General features: G+C 61.4%; 1 protein-coding gene across 1 annotated transcript; it reads right to left on the bottom strand.

Moving 5' to 3' along the window:
• Positions 1–9,973: 9,973 nt before the first annotated feature.
• On the bottom strand, positions 9,974–13,944 carry HMX1 (H6 family homeobox 1). Its single transcript, XM_061145141.1, has 2 exons — positions 13,467–13,944; positions 9,974–10,623 (listed from the first exon to the last, which is right to left on the bottom strand). Exons 1-2 carry the CDS (start codon positions 13,858–13,860, stop codon positions 9,974–9,976), a joined length of 1,044 nt encoding a protein of 347 aa, XP_061001124.1. The 5' UTR covers positions 13,861–13,944.
• Between the last annotated feature and the right edge of the window lie 11,686 nt (positions 13,945–25,630).

Genomic DNA, 25,630 nt, shown 5'->3' with positions numbered 1-25,630 from the left:
GACAGCCGACCTGGAGCCCGTCGGCGGACCTCGGCCTCCCCGCTGATGGAATGGGCAACGGAGGCGCCGCGAGGGTGCGGGACTTAGTTTCTGGATCCTTCTACGGTTCTTCCTAAGTCCGAGTCTGGAAGGCCGAGGATCTGACCTCGTAAGTGTCCGGATGACCGCGATCTAAGCTCCGCATTTTACGCGCCAGGGAGCGCAGGGTCCCCAAGGGTCCCCAGACCGCCGCAGGCCCTCCGCCCACCCCGCCCTCGCCCCTGCCGGCGGGGAGCGGGCTCCTCTTGAGGCATCTACGCGCCCTGGGCGACGGACCCGGGTTGCAGGAACCGCGTCTCTACCGGCCAAGAAAGCTCTGGGCGGGCGCGCCGCCGAGGGGCCCGCGGCCGGCAGAGGCGGAGGCAGGGGAGCGGTGAGGACCGAGGGGCGGCTTTTAACGAAAAAGTTGAATCATCAGCAAAACCATTAGGACTAATGCGATGTGTACAGGCTGCGGGATCAATGCCAGGCCTCGAGGGTCGCGCTGGGGGTGGGGAGGGGGAGGCCGGGGCGACCGCCCCTGGACGAAGCGAGGCTCAGCTCCTGCCCGTTTGGAGAAATGGATTTTCACGATTTAAGAAAACTCGGAACTCGAGCGGGCGAGGCCCGGATGTGCTGACGCTGCGGTTCCGGGAGCTGGAGCCCCGAGAGCGGCTCCGGGAAGGGGGGCGGCCTGAGGCCGAGAAGCGGAGACGAGGCAGGGGGCGCGGCGGGCGGGGAATCAGAGCGGCGCGCGGTGACCTTGGGCAGAACCAACCGGGCAGTGAGACTGAGGCTGCGCTCCTGGGCCAGTGTCGGTAGGGCCCGGGCAGTCCCTGGGCCCAGGTCCTCGGCGCCCGCCGGCTCGAGCCCCTGTGCGGCCCCGGAGTAGCCGAGGCAGCCCCCTCGCGCGGCGACAGCAGGACTTGAGAGGCTCGGTGGGGACGCACCCTGAGTTCACCACCTCCTCCAGCCGCCGGGTCAAGCCTCCCTCTCTGCGGCTGGGAGAGGTCTGCAGACACACACACACAGACGCACACACAGATACACACAGAGGCACGCGTACCCAGATGCACACACACACACACAGAGGCACGCACACCCAATCCCCTGGTCTTTTTTCAGCACTGCCAGCCCCAGGCTCAGATCATTGGCTGGGGGTCCTGCAGGAGGATGACTTCCAGGGAAGCGACTCTCGGGACGTCCCGGAGGAAAGCCGGATGAGAGCAAAGGGCACCAGCATGGTCATGGGCTGCTTCTGAGATGCATCCACCAGGGCCTCCCGGCCCCCTCCTCTCTTCCACTCCTGGGATGGGGCCTGCCCCCTGGCCCTGCAGGGAGACATGGCCGCAGGCTCCCGGGGTGCCGGCCTCCGCCTTTCTTGGGGCCGCATTGGGTGTATCTGTGAAATGGGCACAGGAAATGAGATTGAGACTAGCAAGGGTCCCTTGCAGGAAGCTGGAGATTTTCTGGGAAAGAGGCCCAGAGGCTGTCACCAACCGCTCCCCCAACAGAGCAGTGGAACATTTTTAAGGGGCCCCTGTCTACATAAACAATTTGAATCATCACGAATCACTGTGGCAGCATCAGTCCGGCGGCCCAACCTCTCCCATCCTGCAGCTGGCCGGGCTGCCCCCAGGAGTCCTCCCCCACGCAGGACCCCGAGGGGCTGGGGCTCTCCTCTCAGACCCCACTAAAACCCTGGTGGGTCCCCACCATTCCAAAGGGGCTTAGAAAATCCCAAGGTGGGCGCTCCACCGTGTGGGGCCTTCCCTGGGGCAGCCTGGGTACAGAGGCACCGCCCCCAACCCACGTGGGGGACAGAGGTAGGGAAAGGAAGTCCACTGGAATAGGGAGAGGTGGGCTGTTGGGGGGGCGAGGTGGGCTGTTGGGGGGAGCAGCGAGGAGGGCTGGGGTGGGAGGAACTGAACCACGGAAGCCATCTCTCTTCTGAGCGGGCTGGCTGCCCTCACCCCGCATCTTCCCAGAGCCCCACCAAGGCAGCCGGCCAGGCACAGGGCTGAGCTCTGGAGCACACGCAATGGCTTGTGTCATTTCCTCACTGGAAAGAGTGCTGGACCCAGCTCTGTCTTCCCCCACGCTCTGGTCTGCGTGACCTGGAGTCGGGTGGGGCCTGAATCCTCATTCATAAACCTGGGACACTGCTCACCAGCCAGGTGTTATGGGGATGCCCTGAGACAATTTGGGTAAAGAGCTAGATCAGCTCCCAGCTCCAAGAAAGCCCCAAGGTAACGTGGATGAGAGCAAGGGCCATCCACCACGAGCTCCTGAAAGAAACAGCGGAGCAGGGCCCCTTGGCCCAATGCTCTGGGCCAGGGTCTGTGTCCACCTCTGGAGGTCAAATCTCTGAGGCCAGTTGGGCGGGCCAGTTGGAAAGGAAGAGGACCTGGGAGGCTCAGGCAGCTCCCCAGCTCCAGCCCCAGCCCCAGCCCCTTGGCTATAGCTCGCAGTTGCCTGTGGTGGGTGTGGCGGACCAGGCGTGGGGGACACAGGCGCGTGGACAGCCTGGGTCTCCGCTGGGAAGGAGGCAAAGGTCAGACGATTTATGGGTGCGGGAGTGTGGGAGCTTGGGCCCTGGAGGGGCAGACAGTGCTGGCTTTTGGGGTGCAGCTGTCGTTCCCGGGCCTGTTGCTCATACAATGCACCCTCCTGCGGGGCCAGGGTGGGCGGGCAGGTGGGCTCTGGTGTCCCTGGAGCCCCAGTGCGATCATGACTAGGCCCGCCAATGGGGGTGGGAGCGACTGGACTCGCGCTCAGGACCCAGCCGGAACCACGTGGCCTGCCCTGCACAGGCGAAGGAAAGGGAACCTGTGAGTTGACCTGTGAGTTGAGCGGGTGGGCGGTAGGCGGCCCGCCTTGCTGTCGGTGCAGAAGGCTGTGTGCCCAGCAGCAAGCCTTGAGCCCGCGCTCTTGCCATTAGGCCGCACGACCTTCACCACTGCCGCCCACCCACTCCACAGATGGGCAAGGTGAGCTCAGAAAGGGGAAATGACTTTCCTGAATCCACGCAGACGGCCGGCGAAGGCTGAGCACGGTTGGGCACTCTTAAATCCGCACCCCATCTTTCCGGGAGAGAAGAGTGCTTGGGGGGGGTGGGGCGGGAGGCGACCCGAGGGCCAGCGGCACAGAGCGGAGGGTGGAGGGGAGATGCCCACAACAAGGTCCAAGACTCGAGGCGAACTGCCGTCTCCACCTGCGCACGGCCGCCCGCAGCTCCTCCCCTCTCTGCGGGTTTAATACTGCCTCCTCCGAGAAGCCTTCAGGGACCCGGGAGGGCTCAGGCACCTCCCTCCTCCCCGGCCCCAGCCCCAGGCCTCTGGGCTAGAGCTTGGCGTCAGAGGTGCCGGCTCGGGGACCGCGTGGACGCGCGCGCGGAGCCCGAGGGGGGAGGGGAGCGGGAAGGGGCGAGGTGAGAACCGAGGGGCGGGGCGCGAAGGCCGAGCCAGACTCCGAGACGCCAAGGCGACGCCAGGTGAGCCGGGCGGGGGGCGGGGGGCGCCTGCGGGAAGCGGGGAGGCGGGGCCGGAAGGATTGCGGGGAGGGGGCGCCCCCCCTCCGCCCGACAAGGCCGCGGGCTCGGAGGGTCCACAGCGAGGCCGGCCTAGCGCTCCGAAGCCCGGCGGCCCGGGAGCAGAAGGCGGCCGCTCCGCGCCAGCCGCCCGCCGGTTCCCGGGAGCCGCGGAGCTGGCGCCACTGCCCGTGACTCTCCTTTAAGCTCGGTCAGCCCGGGGCGGGGAAGGGGGACACTCGGGCCAGGCGAGGGGAGAACCTGGATCGAGAGCCCCCAGAGGGGCAGGCGCGGGGTCCGGACTCGAGGCGGCGACCCCGACTCCCAGCAGCCCGATCGAGGCGACGCGGGGGTCCTTGCGCCGCCGCGTCCGAGGGGCGCGCTCTTCCGCCCTTTCAAGGCGGGGGTCCCAGCCTCCCAGACTCCTACCTGGGGCCGTTCGAATGGGGAGGTAATCGTGTCCCGGAGAGGGGGGCGACGGAGCCCAGGAGACCGCGCGACAGCAGAGACGACGCACCGGCCGACTCCCGAGCCCCGGAGGAGGAAAACGCGCGGAGAAGAATGGAGACGAGAGACGCAGAGGCGGAGGGGACCGAAGCAGAGACGCGGAGCGGGCAGGGAAGCGCGCGGCCGGCCGGGCGGGGCCGAGGTCCTGCGGGTTGGGCTAGTCGGACCCCGCTCCGGGGGCGGGGGCAGCGAGACCCCGGAGAGTCCTGCAATTAGGGGCTTGGTCGCCCGCATCCCAGAAGCCCCCCGCCCCGCCAGGGGCTTCGCGGGCCGACGCCGAGAGCGCACCGCGTCTCCCAGGGATGGAGAGCGCCCTTCTAACCGGTCTGTCTCTCCAGACGGAGCTCAGAGCACGTGAGCCTCTCCCCCACACGTCCTCCAGGGATCTGCCCCCGCCCCCCCAGCCTTAGTCACACACACACACCCCGCCCCCCAGTTTACACTTAGTCTCGGCGCCGCGGACCCAGGCGCCGAGAGCGTCAAGGAGGCTCCAAGACACCGCACACGCGAACCCAGGGCCAGAGGGGCGGCCGCGGGGCTTAGTCTCCCGAACCGGCAGCGGGGTCGGACCTGGGACCTGCGCTGCACGGGCTGCGGGGGACCCCGGTCCGCGGGCGACTCCCACCGCGAGGGCCGGGAGGCGGCGCCAGCGACCCCCGGCAGCGCAGACCAGTCCTCCGCGGCTCTCGGAGGCCTCCCGGGCGGAGGAGATGGCGGCCCCGGCCTTCCGGACCCAGAGGGGCGGCAGGGCCAGTGGGGGAGAGATGTGCGCAGGGACAGGTTCCGGGAGAGAGAGAGGTTGAAGACTTAATGAAGCATGTCTGCGGAGACCGAATTAATGGGTTTTAATGCGCACTTCGAAGTAAGGATGGGGAGAAAAAAAAAAAGCAAGCGGGGTGCAAACAAGGTCAGATGGCGATCTGATGAAAATAAACCTGTAACGAAAACGGCCCAGGGCGGAGAATCCGCCGCTAGGAGTACACACCGGTGACGTTTCTGCGAAGTCAGGTGTTAAAGCATTTTTATTCTGGAAGCTTTCAAATATAAAACAAAATAGAGGAAGCCTTGAAATGAACCCCCCCCCCCACCATGTACCCACCTCTGTTCAACAATGATCAATGCCTGGCTAATCCTGTGTGTCTCCCTCCTATTTACTATTCAATTACTTTGTTTTTGTTGCAGTACTCTTCAAACAAACGCAGACATCACATCATTTTACTGATAAATAGTTGAGTGCATCTTCAACTGACAAGAATTTTAAAATTAACAATACAACTATAAATTGCCTCACAATAAATCCACAGCTTCATCTCACACTTGGAAGCAGTTGACTTTTGATGGTGGAAATGCAGGGAAATTATTTTTGTTTTGACTTTTCTGCAGTTGCCAGATAATAATAAGCAATATCACTTTTATAGCAAAACAAACAAACATACACTGAAGCCAACAGCTGCGGGATCTGGCCAGGGATGAGCCCTCCACTCACCTGGTTGCTCTCCAAGTGGTGAACCCAGAGACTAACTCTTCCAGATCTTTCTCTCTGCATCTTTGGCCCAAGTGTCTGGATCCAAAGTTCAGTGCTATCAGAACAAGGGTGGCCCCCTTTCCAATCCATCCGTATAGAAGAGTCTCTCTCCCCTCAAGAGCAGCTGGTCTTTGTATGCAGTTGTGGGGTGAGCCGCCTTGGGGACCCGCCTTGGAACCCTGGGTTCAGGCATCATAGCTAACGCATGCAGGGGGCTAGGGACCCTTCTCTTGTGGACGCCTGCAGTGAGGGTGGCCACAGGATATGATCCAGTTGATTCCGGTTGGCCCTGGGAAGAGTGACCCCCGGACAGGGCACCCGGCCTCCATAGTAGCAGTGCCAGGTGCAGGAAAGGGCATCTGGGCCTGAGCGGCCGAGTGACTTACTTCATGGAGTCCCTGCCTCAGGGTCTCTGGCCTCAAAGCCCCAGTTTCCCTTTGGGAGAATCTCCAGGTGAGGCCAGAAGGCCTTAAAGGATGGTTGGGAGACACCTGCAGACGGGAGCTGGCCCGGCCCTGGTGTCTCCCTCTCGGGCCCCAGCTGACCACTCTCAGCCCCTTCCTTCTCGCCCAGGTGGGTCCCCTTCTTCTGGGTAGGTTCAGAGTGCCAAGACTCTGGGGAATCTTCTCCTCCTGAAGCCAAGCTAAGCTTTTGGGGAGGAGGTTGGGGGTGGGGCATGGACAGCCCCTGACCTGTACCTGATGAGGAAGGGAGACCCTGGTTGGGTAGGAGTCGGTGGATCCCCACGGGCAGAGTGCGGGTGGGAAACTGCCAGCTAGGGGAAGGGCAATTCCTGGAGAATTCATCAGCCCCTCACCAGGGCTTTGGACGAGGTGGGTGGAGGTGAGCTCAGGTGCTGCCTGCTAGCTCTCAACCAGGATCTGGAGTGGCCGGGTGGGGGGGGGGGGGGGCGGCGCACAGAGCAACAGTTGGGGGAGGGGGATGGGGGAGGGCGGTGGGGTGGAAAACGGGACCTGCCTGTCCCTTTCAGCAGGTCTGATTCTGCGCGAACTCAGTAAGGAAACTTGCAGGTCTGCCCAGGTGTTCAAAGCCTGGTAGACCCAGCCGGGCTCGGGGACTCTGCAGTAGAAGCCCCTAGGCAACCCACGGTGGCTGGAATCAGGCTTCCTGTAAGGAGAAGCTAGAGTTGGAGGGCTGGAGAGAGCCAGGGCACGCGGGGCAGAAACAGACCAAAGTCATTCATCCCTCACCAGGAGCGGAGCCAACATGCACTTGGGTGAGGCCGAGGGGCGCTGATGGCGCTGGAGCTTGGAGCCCAGCTCGTCCCCAGCCTGGCCCCCGACCCCGCTCGGGCTGCCTGTTCCGCTCCGGCTTCGCTGTGGTTTGTGCGGCCCCTGGTGGGACACTCCGCACGCTGGGTAATTACGGGGTAAAACCAGCTTCCCGGAGTCCCGCTGGCCCGATCCCCGTTTGGATCCACTTTCTGTACTTCAGCGTTAGACTTCTAGCTCCCGACCCTTCCCTCAAAGAGGGAACAAGCCTCCCTTCCACCTCCCGCTTCCTTCCCACCCAGCGGAGCTTGGAGCTGGCGGGCAAGGAAGCGGCTCCCCGGCCCACCTTGTCTCTGCCTCCGCGGAACCAGGCAGTCCTTCAGCCGCGCAGAAACCTCCTCTCTGACCCCGGCGGCAGTCCCAGGCCGGGCGGCCAGGTTCGCTCCTTCCGGGTGGACAGATCCGAGGGTCTGGACACGGGGCCCACAGCCCCTCGCTGCCTGTGGCCCCGGCGCCACGCGGCTCCCCAGCCGGCCTGGAGCCATGATTGGTGCGGACCGACCCGCCGCGGCGGGCGAGCCGCCCTGGGACGTGGGCGCCACACCGTGCTCCGCTGCGCCCTGCGGTCGGTCTGGTCGCCACGACCTGGGGACCGCGCCAGCATGAGCCACCAAAGAGTCCAACGGTTGCATCGCTGGCAACACGTCTTTAACCTGCGTTTTAACGATCCCATTCGTGGTCCTTGTGCCCGGGATACCGGAAGTAGCCGAATCCCCCCCACCCCCACCCCGCCGCTGCTGCAGTGTATCCGCGGGTGTGCGGTGCCGCGGGCCAGGAGCAGAGCCGCGACACCGCCCGGCTGCCCGCCTCGCGCGCAGCTGGGGACCTGCGCTGGCCCGTGCGGCCCGCTCTGCACAGGCATGCTGGTGCACACCTCTCGGAGAGCCGGCAGCGGTATGTCTGCTGACCGTGTGAGGCCACCCCCAGAGAGTCAGAGGGCCAGGGTCCCACGTGGAGCCCCAGCCAAGGTGCGCAGAGGCCCAGTGGGAGAGAGAGAGGGAGGAAGGAGAGATGCCACTGCTGCTGAGAGGTCTTCTTGGCACACACTTCCGCCCGTGGCCTCTGGTCTGGACCAAAGGCTTCTGGAGATAGCTAGGAGCCAGTTCACTGTAGGGAAACAGATGGTAAGTCCCTCCTGACAAAGTCCAGTGAAAGCGATGGGGAAAGGGCAGCTCTTCCCTTCTCCGGGAAGAGCAGACCCCACCCTCAAAGGGAGGAACTGCAGCAATGGGAGGGGCAGGTTGGAGGTGAGTTGTGAGGCTCTCAGGGGCCTGCTGTGGTTGGGCCTTGGGAGCCTGAAGGTGGGGACCACCTAGGCCCCGGGCTGCCAACTCCCACCGTCCCCCTAGAGGAACCCCACCCCCCAGCTTGCCCCCAGCCTCAGGGCACAGGGAACCAACTGGAAGGCTGGGGCAGGGGATGATTCTGGGTCAGGGAGCTGGGCCGCAGGGGCAGACAGATGGACCTCCTTCCCCCCACCCCGGGGCAGTGGGGGCGGGGAAACCCCCGTGGCGCCTTCTCCTGGGCTGTCTGGCGCCACCGCTGAAAACTGCACGGGCCAGACCTAGGGACCGAGCTGTACATCTCAGCCCGAATCTCAGCCCAGGAGTGTCTGCTCCACCCGAAGACCCCGAAGCCAGCGGGGTGGAGACAAGTTTGGGGGGGGGTTCCATTCTGTCTCAGGAGTGACCCTTTCAAGCAACTGAATGGCTTCTTTCCCCAGGCTTGAGCAGCACACCCCATAAAGCATCTTTCCCTCACGCAGGAGACCACTATCTCCACCCTGCAACAGGCTGGCTGCAGAGATGCAGCCAGGGCAACGAGCTAAGCAATAAGCATTCGCTCAGAGCCCGTAAACTCAGGACCTTGCCCAGGGTCTGAGTCCCTCAGTTCAAGAGAGACTGCTGATGGTCCAGGGGGTGAGGCCCCGGCCAGAGAACCCTGCTCCTAGCCGCGCCCCCCCCCCCCCCCCCCCCGCCGCCATGTCAGAGATGACTTTCAGCTCCAGGGCAGGAAGGAGCTGTGGGTGCAGGGGCTCACGTAGCTGGCAGCCCCCTGGGCCAAGTGCTAGGTTCTGCCTTCGCCCGACTCCTGACTTCTGGTTGTACTGAAGGTCCCAGAACTGAGCGACACGGGATTGGGGGGCGTCCCTTCTTCCACTCTAGGTCCCTCTCCCCAACCCTGACTTCCCCTAAGGCCTCGCTGGGCCCCCCTGTCCAGGGAAAGTGGGGGCTTGCCCTGCCCACCTACCCACCTGCCCCCAGCCAGTATCGGAACGTGCTCCGGAAGGCTGGGGATGGCGCCCACCACAGTGCATCACCAGAGAGGAGCTCAGCCCCAGGGATCAGAAAGCAGCAGCAACTGTCCAGAAAATGTCCCTTTTTATTCCATACGCAAATAAGTAGATTCGTTTAAAAAAAAAAAAAAAGTCTTCACCGGGATAATCAGGGACCGAAGCCCAGGAGAGGAGCCCTGCCTTCAGGATGGACGATCTGATCTGACGGAAGAACCACCTGGCAGGATCTTCATCCCCTCCCCTCACCAGGACTCGCTCCCTGGGAATCTCTCTCTCTCTCTCTCTGCCGGGAGGCAAGGTCAAGGCCATTAGGCTGATCACAGTGCTCCCCAGGTCGTGGGTGCATAGTCCGGGGCAAGGTAGTTGAGCCTGGAAGAGTGGGCCCTTCCACAAAGCATCCTGGACAGCCTGGATTTGCCGCGGATGCGCCCAGCTGCTGACTCCGGAGGGGCGGGAGCTGGGTTTGCTCAGAGGTTGAGGCCTGTCCCCGGGAGCGGGGGACCCTGGGCTGCAAGGCCGACTGTCTGTGAGGCTGTCTTCCCAGCGGGGAGCCAGCCTGGCGACTGTCTGTGGAGCCACAATCACCTGCGTCTCTGGTACATTCTGGCCGATCCTCGGATAGGCGTAGAGCATGGCCCGGAGGCGGCAGCCTGCGCTCCGGAGGCTCAGGGGGTGCACCGGAGCGCCCCCTAACCCCCGATCGACCGAAGGCCCCCAGGCTCCACCGCTGCCGCCACGCCCCCGGCGGGCGCTTCCGCACAAGTCCCAATTGGCCTCCGGGCGTGGGCCCGGCGGGCCGGGGATGCTCACACCAGGCCGGGCATCTGCGCCCGCAGGAAGGGCGCGGAGGCGGCAGCCGGGAAGGCGGCCAGCGGGTAGGCGAGGGCCCCGGAGAAGCCGAGCAGCGGCGGCGGCGGCGCGGGCGCGGCGGGGGCCAGCGGGAAGGGCAGAGCGGCGGCGGCGGCCCCGGCGGCCGGGGGGCTTTCATGGTAGAGCACCGGCACGCGGACCAGGCGCTGCGTGCCCGGCGGGGACAGGCTGGCCGCCTCCAGCTCGGCTGCCAGCTGCCGCTTCCACTTGTTGCGTCGGTTCTGGAACCAGATCTTGACCTGCGTCTCGGTGAGCTGCAGGGACGCGGCCAGGCCAGCGCGCTCGGCGCTGCTCAGGTAGCGCTTCAGGTCGAAGGTGGACTCAAGCTGGAAGACCTGGCTGCGCGAGAAGACGGTGCGCGTCTTCTTCTTGCGGCCGCCGACCCCGCCGCGGGCCTCCCCGGCCGCCGCCGCCGCCGCCGCAGGGGCCTCGGCCAGCTCCGCCGCCTCCTCCGCGCCGGCCGCCGGTCCCCGCGCCGCCAGCTCCGCCGCCTCTCGCTGCACTGCTCGCGGCCCGGAGCCCCTCGGCCAGGCGCCCTCTGCGCGGCCCATCTCCTCGCCCGTCTCCGGTGAGTCCCGGTCGCTGGCTGCAGGGGGGAAAGGAGAAGGAACACGGGTTGGTTCTGGAGGCTGATTCCCAGCGCCACCCCCGCCCCCCAGCCCGAACCTGTCGCTGAAGCCAGCTGCTCCCCGCACCCCGTGAGGTCTCCCACGACCACAGCAAGGGAACAGTCCCCAGACAGCTCCACCGATGGCGGCGGTCGTCCTCCACCACGCTCGGTAGATCTCACCCCCCCAGAACCAAGAGAGGCTGGACATCCAGAGGTGAACTTGAAGACCTGAGTTAGGCTCCAAACCAACACGCTGGGAACATGCTCCAGGCGCATCCACAGAGGGAAGAAAAAAGGGAAGAAAAGAAACACCAAAACACAAACAGAAACACACGAAAAAGACTGGCTCCCATAATCACTGGCTTCGAATCAAAACAACACTCAACAGCCCCAGGGGTTCACCTCACAGAGGAAAGAAAGGTCCTTCTGAGAAATATACACCTGGAAAACCAGCAGAGAGACCACCTCACCCCTGGCACTCAGCCCTCTGCCAAGACCCCCAGACCCAGAAATAAAGACTTGCCATGATCCCTCCCCACTCACTCCTAGGAGAAGATGCAGAATTCCCGCTTGCATGGAAACATTCCCATCAATGGAGAATAAGCGGATGCAGATGACCGGCCAATAAAACTCCCTGGTGACACGGGTGGTCTGTTCACCCCCGTTTCCTGTGCCCCTAATCCAGATGTCCACAGAGGTGTGCCCTCTCTGCCCACAGTCAGCTCAGAAGGCTCTGGCTGTGCAGAAACACTCAGCTCCCACACACCACCCGAAGCCCATGAGGCCTTGATTGAACCTGAGTGTGTGGGGTACAGAAGCCCACAGAATCCCCCCCACCCCAGCTCATGCAAGAACCAAGCTCCACCTCCAGAAGTGAGGTGATGCCTCGCCCCCCCCCCCACCCCTAGGGCTGGCAAAGGATGATGGTTCAGGTGACAGAGCCTGCCCAGGACCCAGATGCTGGTCCAGACTCCAAGCCCAGCTTGAAAGGGGGCAGCTGCCTGACTTCCGGGCTTGTGAGGCCGACTCAGGCCAGCGTCCCTTCCGCCTCTGCATGAGCACAGGCCTTGGGCCGGCATTCCTACAGTCAACAAGTCTGGCCAGGCCGGCCCACCGAAAGCAGCGGTGTGCCCCCAGAGTGAGTGCCTGACTGACACTGGTGAGCTGCTGTGAGCAGCTTGGTGCATACACCCCACACTCAGCAGCCGCGCAGGTGCCAGGGGTGTGAGCCCTCACTGTGTCCAAAGAGGGGTCAGGTTCCAGGCTGGCATGTGCACCATTGAGCGGGTAGTCCCCAAATTCAGAGACCCTTGCTTTGCCAGAGGAAGCCGAGCCGGGCCTGCCAGCTCTGATACAAAACAGGGACCCCCAACCCGCATTATACGAACTAGGAAGGAGCTTGTCTCTGAGGGCTGCGCCTGGGGCTGGGGCTGCGCCTGGGGCTGGGGCAAAACTCCAGGGGCAGGAGGGGAACACATTTCACCCTGTGAGACCCTTTCAGAAACACCCCCAGAAGGTCACTACATTTGATCACTCAATTTCAGGGCAAATAACCAAAGAGGCCTGCTCAAGTTTCCTGGAAGCGAAATGAAGAGGGTAGGGGGTCCTGGACCTTCTGGGCATAGGTTCTGAGAGGTGGGTCCCTTTGCAAAGTGCTCACTCCTACACCAAGGAGAGGGTTATCCCAGAGGTGACAGGGGTCTGACCCCCACCCCCACCCACAGCACTCTTTTTGTGCTAACTTTTGCTAGGAGCTGAAAGCATTACAGAGCAGGGGCCTGAGTCCTCCGCTGGCCTCGAAGGGCACACTCTGGGGTGCATGGGGCGGGGGCCGGCAAAGCCCAGGGCTGAGGTTAGCATAGTTTCCTAGTCCTGCTCCTGGGGGTCATCCTCCAAGGGGCAGGGCCCCAAGGGAGGCAGCCACCCTGGGGAGGGGGAGAGCAGAACGCACCTACAGAATGCCCGGGCAAGAGGGGTGAGTGGTTTCTGGGGCTGCAAACCGCCACCCCCAGCCTGGGAGCTCTCAGCAGGGAACAAAGGCAAGGGAGGGGGAGGGGCAGAGAAAGGAGAGAGAGGGGGGCTTCGGAACACAGCCTCCTAGCCTGCCACAGCCATGGCCAGGGGGCCGTGGAGATCCAACAGGGAAATCTAGGCCCCTGCCCCAGGCCCGGTCTGTGGCTTCAAGAGGAGACGGAGCTTTGCAGACACAGATTCTGTGGAAGACCACCGTCCCCTACCCGGAGCTCCCCCCCCCCACCCGCCCCCGCACCGTGCCCCCTTCATTTTGCTGAGTTTGACTCTACCGCGTCTTCTGGTCCCCTGTCCTTCCGCCCTTTATCTTTTCTCTGTCTCCCCATCACTTAGGGCTTTCTTTTCGGTTTTCTATTTTTCATCTTCTCTTTCCCCACGTCTCCTTCCTCCTCTCCCAACATCTTTCTTCTGTTCTTCCCTCTTCGCTTCTGCCTCTCCCCACCGTTCCCCACCCCCCAACGTGTCCTGTTGTTGTTGGTTCTATTTCACCCTCCCTTTCTTTCCTCTTCTTAGCTGTTGTCCCCTGTCCCCAGATTGCTCTCCCAAGGCTGTGGGCGAAACCCAGACCCTGCCAAAGCTTCTCCCTGCGTGGGGGACCTTGCCCTGGAGAATGGGCCTCCAAACCTGCTCAACCAGGGGCTCTCCCCACACGACCCCAGAGCCCACCACAGACACAGGAGGAGGGCGGCCCAGAAAGGGCGCCAACGAACCCAAAGTCCCCGGAGCAAATGCGACGGGAGGAAGCCGGGCCCCACCACCCGGGCCACCCTTCCCCACGCCCCACTCACTGTCAGGGCTGAGGCCGCCTCCGTAGCCTCCGTGCGACCGCGAGTACCAGCGCGCGGCGCCGCCGCAGCCCAGCGCGTACGGCGGCCCGGGACCCGGGGGCGGCCGGGGACCGAGGCCCAGCGCGCCCGGCCCAAGCAGCGCGCGGGTCCGCGCCTCCCCGCTCGGCCCGGAGCCCGCGCGCAGCTGTCTCCGCCGCTGCAGCCGCCGCCGCCTCGCCCGCTCCGCGTCCTCGTCCTCCGGATCATCGTCGTCGTCCTCTTCCTCCTCGCGGCCGCCGCCGCCCTGGGCCCCGCGCCCGGCGCCCTTGGCCTCGGCCGCCAGCAGGTTCTCGATGAGGAAGGAAGAGGCGCGGGCCGGCGTGGCGCGCCCGGGCTCCGTCAGCTCGTCCGGCATCGCGGCCGCGGGTCCGTCGGACTCTGCCGGACTCTTTGGGGTTCTGGGGGCCCGGGGCGCGGCCTCTCCTGGTTCCCTCTGGGGACCGTGGCGCGCGACTTTCTGGCGCACGCGCGGGCCGGCCCTAGAGCCGCGGCCCGGAGCGCTGGCGTCGGGCCCCGCGGGGCAGACAGCGGCCTCCTTGCCGGACTGCAATCGGCCGGGAGCGGGTGCGTGCCGACAGCCGGCCGGGCAGCCGCCTCGCTCGCCTTTCCCGTCGCCGCGCTGGTCGCCGCCCGGGCCGGCCCCGCTGGGGGCGGGGAGCGGAGGGGAGGGGCCAGCAGGGGCGGGGCGGCGCGGGCCCGGCGGCCGCCGACTCAGCTCGAGGACGCAGCGCAAGCCCCGCGCGCCGCCACTGCCCGGAGACACCGCCCGGACCTGGGCGCGCAGGCAGTCTTGCGGCCGAGGGCAGGCGGCCTGAGGCCCAGGCGTGGGGTCACGGCCAGTCCGGCCCCGCGTGATGCATTCCCCGGGCCCGAGCCACCCGCGCCGGGCGGGGAGCGGGGGGGGGCGGAATAGGGGGGAGCGGGGCGGGGCCTCGGCCGGGGGTCCACCCATTGGCTGCGGGGCCCCGATGAGAAACAGACTGGCCAATCACCGTCCGGCAAGGACCGTAATTACCTCGTCGCGGGGAGATTGTTGGACGAAGCGTGAGGAACTCTGTGTGTGTGTGTGTGTGTGTGTGTGTGTGTGTGTGTGTGTGTGTGTGTGTGTGTGTGTGTGTGTGTGTGTGTGTGTGTGTGTGTGTGTGCGCGCGCGCGCGCGGGAGCGTGTGTGGTATGTGTATGTGTGCACGTGTGTGTGTGTGTGCGTGCGCTTGTATGTGTATTTGTGCTTGCATATACCCGGGCAGGAAGACCCGGGGCCTTCCTAGAAACCGCAAGAGAATGGGCTGGTCACTGTTGTTTTTTTTTTTTTAAAGATCCCGGGTGTCAAAGCTGCACAATTAAGGCATATCTTAATATTTACACTTAATGAAATATGCTTTTAATTCCAAAAGTAGGGCTGTACGACAGAACTCTGCGGTTCTCAGATTCAGAGTCAAAATGTAAGAAAATGCTCCCCCCACCCCAATCCCATTCCGCAGGGCCACGCGTCCGGGGTCACACCCGAGTCACGCTGAGTTGCGGGGGAGGGGGCGCGTCTCCAGCTCCTCCTGAGGCCCCAGCCTTAGTAGAGAAGCGACAGCCACCACCCCTGGCCGCAGAGGTGTTGGGGGCAGGCCCGAATGTCAGCAGCGGGGAGTCCCCTCCCACTTCTGCCGCGGGGAGCGCGGCGACGACAGTGCATCGCGGCCCACGCCGTTGCCCTCGGCGCTGTGGCCGCTCAGGAGTAAATCTTCTGACGGACTCACCGGGACGCAGCGCGGACGCGCGCGGGCGCAGCCGGCTTCACCCGATGAGGGTTATCGCGGAGAGATACAGCCGCCTCCCAGGGCCAGCCCGCGGCCGCGTGCAACTGAGGGCAGCCCGCAGCCTGGATTTAGTTTTCAGAACAACCACGGTGGAGGGAGCATCAACCCCATTTTCCAGAGGGGAAAACGGAGGCGAGGAGAGACTGTCCCAGATGGTAAGTGGTTCTGGCCAGCCTGGGATTCCGACACTCAGGGCCTAAGACCCTTCTGGTACCGACACTCCCCCCGAAGTCGAACCGGAGCGAAGAGCAGCGGGTCAGGAGGCCGGGCGGGGCTGAGGCCTAGCAGAGGGAGGCAGCCGGCCTGTGGCTGGGAAACAAAACAGCGAGTACCGGAAAGGACCTCTGGTGCCCTGCGGCCTGGAGACCTCGCTTCTTTTATGCAGACTCCAGGGCCGGCTCCCCGACCTTCACGTCCCGCCGCCGCAGGAGGGCCTGAAATGACCAACCACAGGCACTTACTGCTTTGTTTAACTCCATTGCCTGGGTGAGGACCCGGAGACAAAGCTGGCGAGCCTGGGTCTCAGGGAAGAGCTGTGGTCCCCCACGCCCTGCTCCCTGGGGCGCCCGTGGTCTGGGAGACGCCAGGGTAGAGGTCCCCAGCCAGGGGAGGGTGGCCAAGGGGAGAAACGACTGCCCCGTCTGTTTGAGAGAGACGCACTATTCTCCTTCTAACCCCACCATCGAATTCGAGGGGCTTCTGAGAGATGGAGAAACTGAGGCCAAAGAGAGACCTGGAGGAAGCGACACGGGCGAGGAAGATGCCCTCCAGGTGCCCGCCTGCCCTACGCGGGTTTCCCTGGGCCTGGCTGTCAGTGGCGCCGAAGCGCACAGATTTTCAGACCAAGAGCCAGCTGTCACTTCCGCGGTTTCCTAGCACCTTCAGAAGGGCGGGGGCGCGGGGGCGGGGAGAGCGTTCCTCAGAGTCTGGATTTCAATTCTTTGACGCCAGGGCTGAGTGGCCCTGGGCAGGGTGCCTCGCCTCTCTGATCCTGTTTCCTCTCCTGTAAACCTCCGGTGGTAAGCGTCCCGTCCCTGCCTGTGCCAGGCTGTGGGGAGTGGGGCCGGGGCGGCTCGGGCCACATATTGGGGGGAGGCTGCCTGATTTCTTTCCACCGCCTCTGGGGAGCACGTGCACAGGGGCGGAGTGAGGGGAACCGGATGGAAGAGAGCCGGCCTTTCTCCCAAGCACTGGCCTTCGGGGGCTTGAAGCACGCATCCCCTCCGCGGGCCTGGGCGCTGGGTCCCGGCACTGCGGATGCTCCTCCTGGCGGCAGAGCGGGGGTCTCGCGGGGCCTCCGCGGCGAGTGGAGTCGCCGGGTCGGGTAGGGAGGCGTGAAACAGCCGCCGAGGCGCTAACCCAGGCCGTAGCCTCTGTGCTCCATGCGGTCCCGGAGCGGATCCTGCCCCACTTGGAGGGGAGAGGAGCCCGAGCTCGGCGGCGGGGCTTGTGGGCAGAGGCTTGGCGCGCAGGGGCAGACCCGGCTGGCGGCTCCGGTTGATCACACTCAACCCAGGAGGGTATCTTGCAGTGGGGTGCTCGCCGGAGATGGGCTCCGAAGTCTCACAGCCCTGAGCAGGTTTCTGACGCTCCCAGGGAAGTTTCTGGTCACCTTCAGGCAGCGCGCAGAACGGCAGGTGAGTGGAGACTCCTCCGGCCCGCAGGTTGGCACCTCTGGGCGGCGTGTCTCTGAGGCACCCCGCACCCCCGAGCCACGGCCGCCCTCCCTTACTGCCCGGTCCACTCTCATCTTTCCTTATCCTCCGTCCACCACCAGGTCCCCGCTCTGCGGTGGGACCACCGGAAAGCCCTCAGCGACACAGCCTAAGGGGCTCTCTTCTTAACTGGGCACCGAGAACCTGTCACCTCCCACCCCAGCCCTAGTGTTCAAAGGTGCCGCCTGAACCAGGGGGAGGGAGCTGGTGGGCATAACCCCAAGAACATAAATCAGAAGTCAGCAAGCTGCAGCAGCCACTGCCTGTCATGTATTGTTTTTCTCTCTTTTTTAAAAATTTTTTTATTTTTTCATTTATTTTTATTAGTTGGAGGCTAATTACTTTACAATATTGTAGTGGTTTTTGCCATACATTGACGTGAATCAGCCATGGATTTACATGTGTTCCCCATCCTGATCCCCCCTCCCATGTCGTGTATTTTTTTAATAAACTTTTTCCTTTCAGAATAATTTTAGAGAATGCCCGCTTACAATTCAGATTTCACCTTGCTTTTGCTTCCTTTCATCCCTCATCTGAATTCCAATTGTCCTCACCTCACTGCATGCCACCCCACATCCCTGCTGTTGGCGATAAATCTACAGAAGCAGTATCTACTGTATACCCCCTCCATCTCGCAGTTTTATCACCTGAAACTAGGAATTTGATACTGATAAATGTAGCAGTGATTTTCTAACCACTGCGTACTAACCCCGCAGTCAGAGATGCCTTTGTTCCAGTCACCACGGACCAATCACACATCTCCCCTCAACTCAGGGTGTAAAGCAACCATTTACCAGCGTGTTCATGGCGTATATGGATTGGAGTGGGTTGTCTCTGCTGCATGGGGTCTGGGCCCCAGCTTAGGGGGAGGGGGACTTTCCTGAAGGCTCCTTTATCTGGGAGCTTATGCTGGTGTCAGAGAAGGGACCCCTCTGCCTGGGCTTTGTCACACCGGTTCTCAGTACCCTGGGTGCGGAGGGCAGGGTGTGTGTGGGAGGGGCATGGAATGTCTTGGGAATTCCGAGCCCTACTCTGCTTTCACGTCACAGCTCCCACGGGGTGCAAGGGGAGGGGCTTACACCCCATCTCTCTGGCCGGTGGATGGATGGTCAGATCATAGGATAAAAAATCCAGGAAGAGACGTGCCCCCAGGATAGTGGGCCCCCTATTAGGGGACTTCGGGGTTGCTGCCAGCTCTCCACTGCTGCGGATCATGTCAGGATGAACAGGACTGTGGGCTGGAGAGTCGTCTGGGGGTGCGTGTCCCCCTGAGCAGCACTCCCGGGGTACGGATCTACACAGACTCTGGATCCCGAGCACTTCAGAAAGACTCTCCAGACTGGCTGTGTCAGTTTCCCTTTTCTCACCTCTTGTGGGCACCTGGTCTTTCTGGACCTTCGTCTGGCTGACTGGCTCGGTGAAGAGTATAAGAAGGAAACCAGGGTGTTTTGGGTCTTGATTCTCTGGCTGCGAACAGGGTGAGGCTGCTTCGCTCTGCGGCCAGAGTCACGGAGATGAGGGGACGGTGAGGGAGGTCCCGTGCGGCCCCTGATGGGAGGACCTGGGCGGGGTGGAGGGCTGGAGAACAGGGACGCAGTTTGTGCTGGGAAGCTGAAGGACAGGGTTCTTAGTTTGCAAAGTGATGGGGAACCACTGAGGCTGCTGAGCTGGGGAAGGGCCAGGGCTGGAGCTGGGCGTCAGGACCAGTACCTGAATGCACCAGCTTGTGCAGGACGCAGGGAGACAGTAAGGTCCAAGGGGGTCTTGCCACTGTCCTAGCGGCAAGCAGTGAAGCCTCAGGAGGGCAGTGGCCATGGAAAGGAGCCACACTCGTCTCAGGTGTCCACACGGTGGCCCACAGGCTGGACAGGGGCGGGCAGGGTGGCGGAGCCTCTGGACGTGCTTATGGGCTTGTCCAAGGGTCCGCTCCCCACATCCCAGCCACAGACCGCGGCCTTGCAGCTGTGCAGGTGTGCCCGCAGGCTCCGGCTCCAGTCCAGGACTCCAGCTGCTGAGTCCCACTGTGGTCACGAGCAAGTCACCACCTTCTGCGGACCTCAGCGTCCTAAGTGGCAAAGTGGGAATAACAGACCTGCCCGGTGCAGGGGCTGACCCGGGGTTGAGTGGAGATAACAATGCCGGCGAGCCAGCATGTGAAAATGCTTTCTTTGAAAAAGACCAAATGTTTGAGCATGATTTTGGCTGCCTTTTGAGGTCGACCCACCTCCTTCTGAGTGAGTCTCCCTTTAAACACTGAAAAGGGGAGGAAGGTGCTCACAAAGTGTCAAGTGGATGCTTCCCAGAGTTTCCAGTCCCTGGGAGGTTGGGGGGCAGGGTTGGGATGCAGGGGAGGGGAGGGGCGGGGAGGCGGAGGGGCGGGGCGGGAAGGGGGAGGAGAGGGGGAGGGGCCGGGGAGTGGGGGAAGGCTGACGACTCGGCCGGCATCCGCCCAGCGCGGCGGGGCGGGCGCACAGGAGGGAGGACTGGAGCCGGTGGGAGCCCTTGGTTCCGCCCGGCGGTTCTCAAGGACTCGGCCCAGAGCCTCGTGTGTGCGCGGCCAGAACCGCTTTTCCCGAAGCGCAGGTGACCCCTCCCCAGGCAGAACTGCGGGGCCAGCCGAGAAGTCCCCTACCCTGCGGGAGGACCCCGGAAGGGTCCCAGCTTAGAGCCGCCCCGCGGGAGGCTCGGCAGAGGAGGAGACCTGCCAACGCCGGGACAAAACCGCCCCCAGGAGCGAGCGGGAAGCTGGACCAAGGAGGCCGCCCCCTCCCGCCCTCGGGGCCTTTGCCAGGAGCCCCAGTCTGGGCCAAAACAGCCTCTCGCCCCCTGCTCACCCCCTGCTCACTCCCTCCCCGGCCTCGATCGCCGTGTCCGTCTTATCCCTGCTTGGGGCAGGCACTCACCAAATCTCTGTGCCCAGGTGCTCAGCAAACCGTGGACCCTGCCGGGAGCGCTCACTGGTAGAGGGACCCTTTCTTCCTCTGCAGGTATATTTTGAAGGGACTGGCCAGAGAACACCCACACACCCACCATCTAGATTCCCCCAGGAGCATGTTATTTTCCTTGCTTTATCACATCCGTATCACATCACAGTAGTCCCTGAATTTGGGTCCCAGCCCAGCCACTGACCAGCAATGAGACGCAAGGCTGTTTGCTGTCCCCAAGCGCCACCTCCTCTTCTGGAAAAGGAAGGGAAGGACTGGGCCCAAGAAAACCACGCCATGGACGGGCATTCTCAAGCTTATCCTTTAATGTGATGATACAATCATGCACGATTCCTTTGTGGAGCTGTGGTCGCTGAGACTTGGGGTCCGGGGATGTCTGGCTGGAATGTGAAGGGCACCTCGAGGTGGGGGGCGTTCAACCCCTGGGGGTTTCCACAGCGGAACACAGATTTATGCGCGGAGTTATCCAAACCCAAACCGCTGGGGACCCTCAGACAGCTCGGGCGGCCAGTGACCTTGATGGCAAGTGACTTGGGGTTGGAGAAATGAGGCCGGAACAAAGAGCTGGTCTGACCACGGGGCAGGGAATCTCTTCCCAGGCGCCTGAGGGAAGTTTCTGGAAACCTCGTCTGGGCCTAACGGGAGCCCCGCCAGTCTGACCCGGCTGACCCGTCTAGGTTTTGGAGTGAAAGCCTGTGGACTATCCCGGCGTGTTTGGGGCGGGGGGAGGTGCCCAGCTCGTGGTGCTGGCAGAAATCTTTGGCGCAGAACGCTAGTTACAAGCTTCTTTATCCCTGCCGTGGGCGGTGCGCGTGGGGGCGGGGCTCGTGGGCGGGGCTCGGAAACCCCACCCTCCTCCCCCAGAAGCCCAGAGCCCAGAGTCCAGCTTGTTAGGCCGCCCTCCCATCCCGGCGTGCACCCGTGAGCTCCCCGCACTAGAAGCCCCGCAAGGCCTTGTGGGCAGGGATGACTCGGAGCGCATCTCTGCGGCAGGACCCCTGACCTCCAAGAACCGCGCTTCCCGCACGCAGAGGGGAGCGGGTTGTGTAAACAGTGACCCGTCTTCACACCTCCACACGCTGCTGGGGAAAGAATGGGCGCTCTGGATGGAGGGGGGGCCTCCCCAGGACTGAGGATGGACTGGGGGAGGCAAACTAACGGGGTACAGGATGTGTACCAAAAGTGCAGGGAAGTGAATATAAACAGGAGTCATTACACAGGCACGCGGTATAATAGTTCATTCATTTATGGTCGTCTCTGTAAACGCCTGCGATGGGCTGAACGGTGTCTCCCCAAAATTCATATGCTGAAGCCCTAACCTCCAGAGCCTCAGAGTGTGATCTTATCTGGAAATTGGGTCACTGAAGAGGTAATGAGTTACTTCAGTGGGGTCACCCTGGCATTCAGTTCAGTTCAGTCGCTCAGTTGTGTCCGACTCTGCGACCCCATGGACTGCAGCACGCACGCCAGGCCTCCCTGTCCATCACCAAACTCATGTCCATCCAGTCGGTGATGCCATCCAACCATCTCATCCTCTGTCGTCCACTTTTCCTGCTGCCTTCAATCTTTCTCAGCATCAGGGTCTTTTCAAATGAGTCAGCTTTTCACATCAGGTGGCCAAAGTATTGGAGTTTCAGCTTCAGCATCAGTCCTTCCAATGACTATTCAGGACTGATCTCCTTTAGGATGGACTGGTTGGATCTCCTTGTGTCCAAGGGACTCTCAAGAGTCTTCTCCAACACCATAGTTCAAAAGCATCAATTCTTTGGTGCTCAGCTTTCTTTATAGTCCAACTCTCACATCCATACATGACTACTGGAAAAACCATAGCCTTGACTAACAGACCTTTGTTGGCAAAGTAACGTCTCTGCTTTTTAATATGTTGTCTAGTTTGGTCATAACTTTTCTTCCAAGCAGCAAGCATCTTTTAATTTCATGGCTGCAGTTACCATCTGCAGTGATTTTGGAGCCCCCCAAAGTAGTCTGTCACTGTCTATTTGCCATGAAGTGATGGGACCGAAGGCCATGATCTTAGTTTTCTGAATGTCGAGTTTTAAGCCACTCTCCTCTTTCATTTTCATCAAGAGTCTCTTTAGTTCTTCGCTTTCTGCCATAAGGGTGGTGTCATCTGCACATCTGAGGTTATTGATATTTCTCCCGGCAATCTTGATTCCAGCTTGTGCTTCCTCCAGCCCAGCATTTTTCATGATGTACTCTGCATATAAGTTAAATATGCAAGGTGACAGTATATAGCCTTGACATACTCCTTTCCCTGTTTGGAACCAGTCTGTTGTTCCATGTCCAGTTCTAACTGTTGCTTCCTAACCTGCATACAGGTTTCTCAAGAGGCAGGTCAGGTAGTCTGGTATTCCCATCTCTTTCAGAATTTTCCACAGTTTATTGTGATCCACACAATCAAAGGCTTTGGCATAGTCAATAAATCAGATGTTTTTCTGGAACTTTCTTCCTTTTTCGATGATCCAGCAGATGTTGGCAATATGATCTCTGTTTCCTCTGCCTTTTCTAAAACCAGTTTGAACATCTGGTAGTTCATAGTTCATGTACTGTTGAAGCCTGGCTTAGAGAATTTTGATCATTACTCTCCTAGCGTGTAAGATGAGTGCAATTGTGTGGTAGTTTGAGCATTCTTTGGCATTGCCTTTCTTAGGGATTGGAATGGAAACTGACCTTTTCCAGTCCTGTGGCCACTGCTGAGTTTTCCAAATTTGCTGGCATATTGAGTGCAGCACTTTCATAGCATCATCTTTTAGGATTTGAAATAGCTCAACTGGAATTCCATCACTGGTAATTCCATCACCCTGGCGTGGGTACACCCTAATCCACTATGACTGGTGTCCTTATAAAAGAAACAGCATCACTGGGTAGGGACCCCACAGGCTGGAGCTGATCCAGATGCACTGGGAGAGCGCCTGCGAGGGGAGAACGGCCCCGGCCGCACCTCTGTCGTGAAAGTGAAAGTCGTTGTCCTACCTGACTCTTTGCGACCCCATGAACTATACAGTCCATAGAATTCTCCAGGCCAGAACACTGGAGTGGGTAGCCTTTCCCTTCTCCAGTGGATCTTCCTGACCCAGGGATCAAACCGGGGTCTCCTGCATTGCAGGTGGATTTTTTTTACCAATTAGCTTCTGCTGTTGGGAATCCCATCTCCCCCCGCCCCCTCCCCCTGCAGCCATGGGACACAGTGCAGCTTCCCCCGCTGTGGGAGGAGGCCTGGGGCTGGAGGGATGCTCCCACCCTGGAGAGCTGGGCGCTGGGATAGGGTAGAAGGATGTCAGAGGTCCACACTGTCTGCTCTGTTCGAGTTTTGCACCAGGTGGGAGCACTCCTAGATTTTACAAAATGAATGGACAAAGTTAAAATCCTCAGAGATGCCTTGGCAGAGGAGAACGTTAAGGGGCATTCGGCAGAGAGCTGACGAGGTTGGGGGACCCAAGGCTGCCAGGCTGTGGAATGAGCGCAGAAGATTCACGAGCAAGTTTGGGGATCCTGGCGGGCCTGGGGTCCTCCTGCGCTCAGCTGTGCCTGTGATCGAGGTGGGGGTGGGGACAGCAGGTATAGAAGGCCTGGGGGGGCGGTCAGGAACCATCTCAGTGGGCAAAGCCCCAGACCAACCAACCGACACTCTCAAGTGGGGACAGAGGGGAGGTCCACGTGGGGGGTGGACCCCCCAGGCCCCCCAGGCTGGCGTGAGGTTCTGGGGTTGCCTCCTTCCTTACTAGAGGCCCTGGGGGGTGCTGGGCTCTGCCTCGGGCCCACCCGCAGCCCCTGGACCACTCTCGGCCTGACTCCCTCACCTGATGGAGGAATAAACTGCGCCCAGATGGTGAAAATGATGTTTGCGGATGATGCTGGTGACAGGCACCCCCAAGGTCACCCCCGGCCTGCAGAGGCACCCCTGGCTCTCTGCTGGCCTCCCAGGGCCTCTGCCCTCAACCCAGCTTTTCATCCACAACAAATCAGCTTGCTTATTATATGAATAATGCATGCTCAACACAGAGATTCTGACAAATGCCTGATGATGGAACAAATAATGCAGGCCATCTGGGTACCACCACCCGAGACCCCACCACTGACATCCTAGGACCCTCCTTGCCCCACCGTGTTGAGAGCGGACGCAGCCTGGGACCAGAGACCCCCCACCCACACCTCACTCACTAATGTACACACAGATACACTCGCTTGTACACACATACCTGTATACTCACAGACATACACTTATACACACACACAGATATACTCACTTATGTACACAAACCCTCACTTTTATACACAAATATATACACACACCCACTTATGTATACACACACATACTGATACACACTCATACACACCCACCCACTTACGTATACACACACATACTGATACACACTCACTGATACACACACACCCATATACACAGACATATCCCCCACACCCTCACACAAATGTCACACATCCCCACCGGCATATACTCACCCTCCATACTCCTCACACACACCCACACCTCCCCACACTCCTACATACACAACCGCACACATAAGCATCCTACACACACATTCACACACACCATCTACATCTACAAGCAAACGCAGCCCCTCACACACACGCATTACATCCCTCCCGCCCCGACACTTACACGCAGACACACCCCTCTCAGCACCCACAGGTCCACACACACAGGCAGCCGTGCACACTGTCGCACGTCCGCACACCCTTGACCTCGCCCCCACACACAGGTGAACACGCCAAATGTGTCCTGGTGCAGGTCACACCCGAGGGCTTCTGTTCCATCACGGACCGCCCATCAGCACCCTGCCGCTTCCGTCTCGTCCCCCTGAGAACCCCCGTGGCCAGCTTCACGTGCGTCTTTATATATTCTCCATACGCACTTTATCTGTGTGAACACAAAGGTATACAGCATGGCAACCAATGGAGGAGCCTCCATCAGCTTCCACTGGAGCTTCTGCCCCTCTTTTCTCCCTGGCCTGCACGCTAAGTCGCTTCAGTCCTGTCCGACTCTTTGTGACCCCATGGACGTAGCCCACCAGGCTCCTCTGTCCATGGGGATTCTCCAGGCCAGAATACTGGAGTGGGTTGCCGTGCCCTCCTCCAGGGGATCTTCCTGACCCAGGGATCAAACCTGTGTCTCCAGTAGCTCCTGCATCTCAGGCAGATTCTTTCCCGCTGAGCCCCCGGAAACGCCCTTCTCACTGGCACTGGGCTACAGAAGCCCTCTCAGTCCCAGTTCAGCCCCATTCATCCGGTCTCCTCTGTGCATTTACTGGGGGAGGGGCCACACGTCCCCACCACCTGCCTATTAACGGTATCTCCACAAAGGAAATCAACCCTGGATATTCAGTGGAAGGACTGATGCTGAAGCTGAAGCTGCAATACTCTGGCCACCTGATGCCAAGAGCCAGCTCATGGGAAAAGACCCTGATGCTGAGTAAGACTGAAGGCGGGAGGAGGAGACAGAGGATGAGATGGTTGGATGGCATCACCGACTCGATGGACATGAGTTTGAGCAAGCTCCGGGAGTTGGTGATGGACAGGGAAGTCTGATGTGCTGCAGTCCATGGGGTTGCAAAGAGTCGGACACGACTGAGCAACTGGGCAATGACAAGCTGTCCTCCAGCCTCAGATCATCTCAGCAG

The sequence above is a fragment of the Dama dama genome, chromosome 6 (assembly GCF_033118175.1).
Source record: "Dama dama isolate Ldn47 chromosome 6, ASM3311817v1, whole genome shotgun sequence".
NCBI lineage: Eukaryota > Metazoa > Chordata > Mammalia > Artiodactyla > Cervidae > Dama > Dama dama.
Note: the sequence above shows the minus strand (reverse complement) of the source record. Positions and strands in the feature narration are given on the sequence as shown.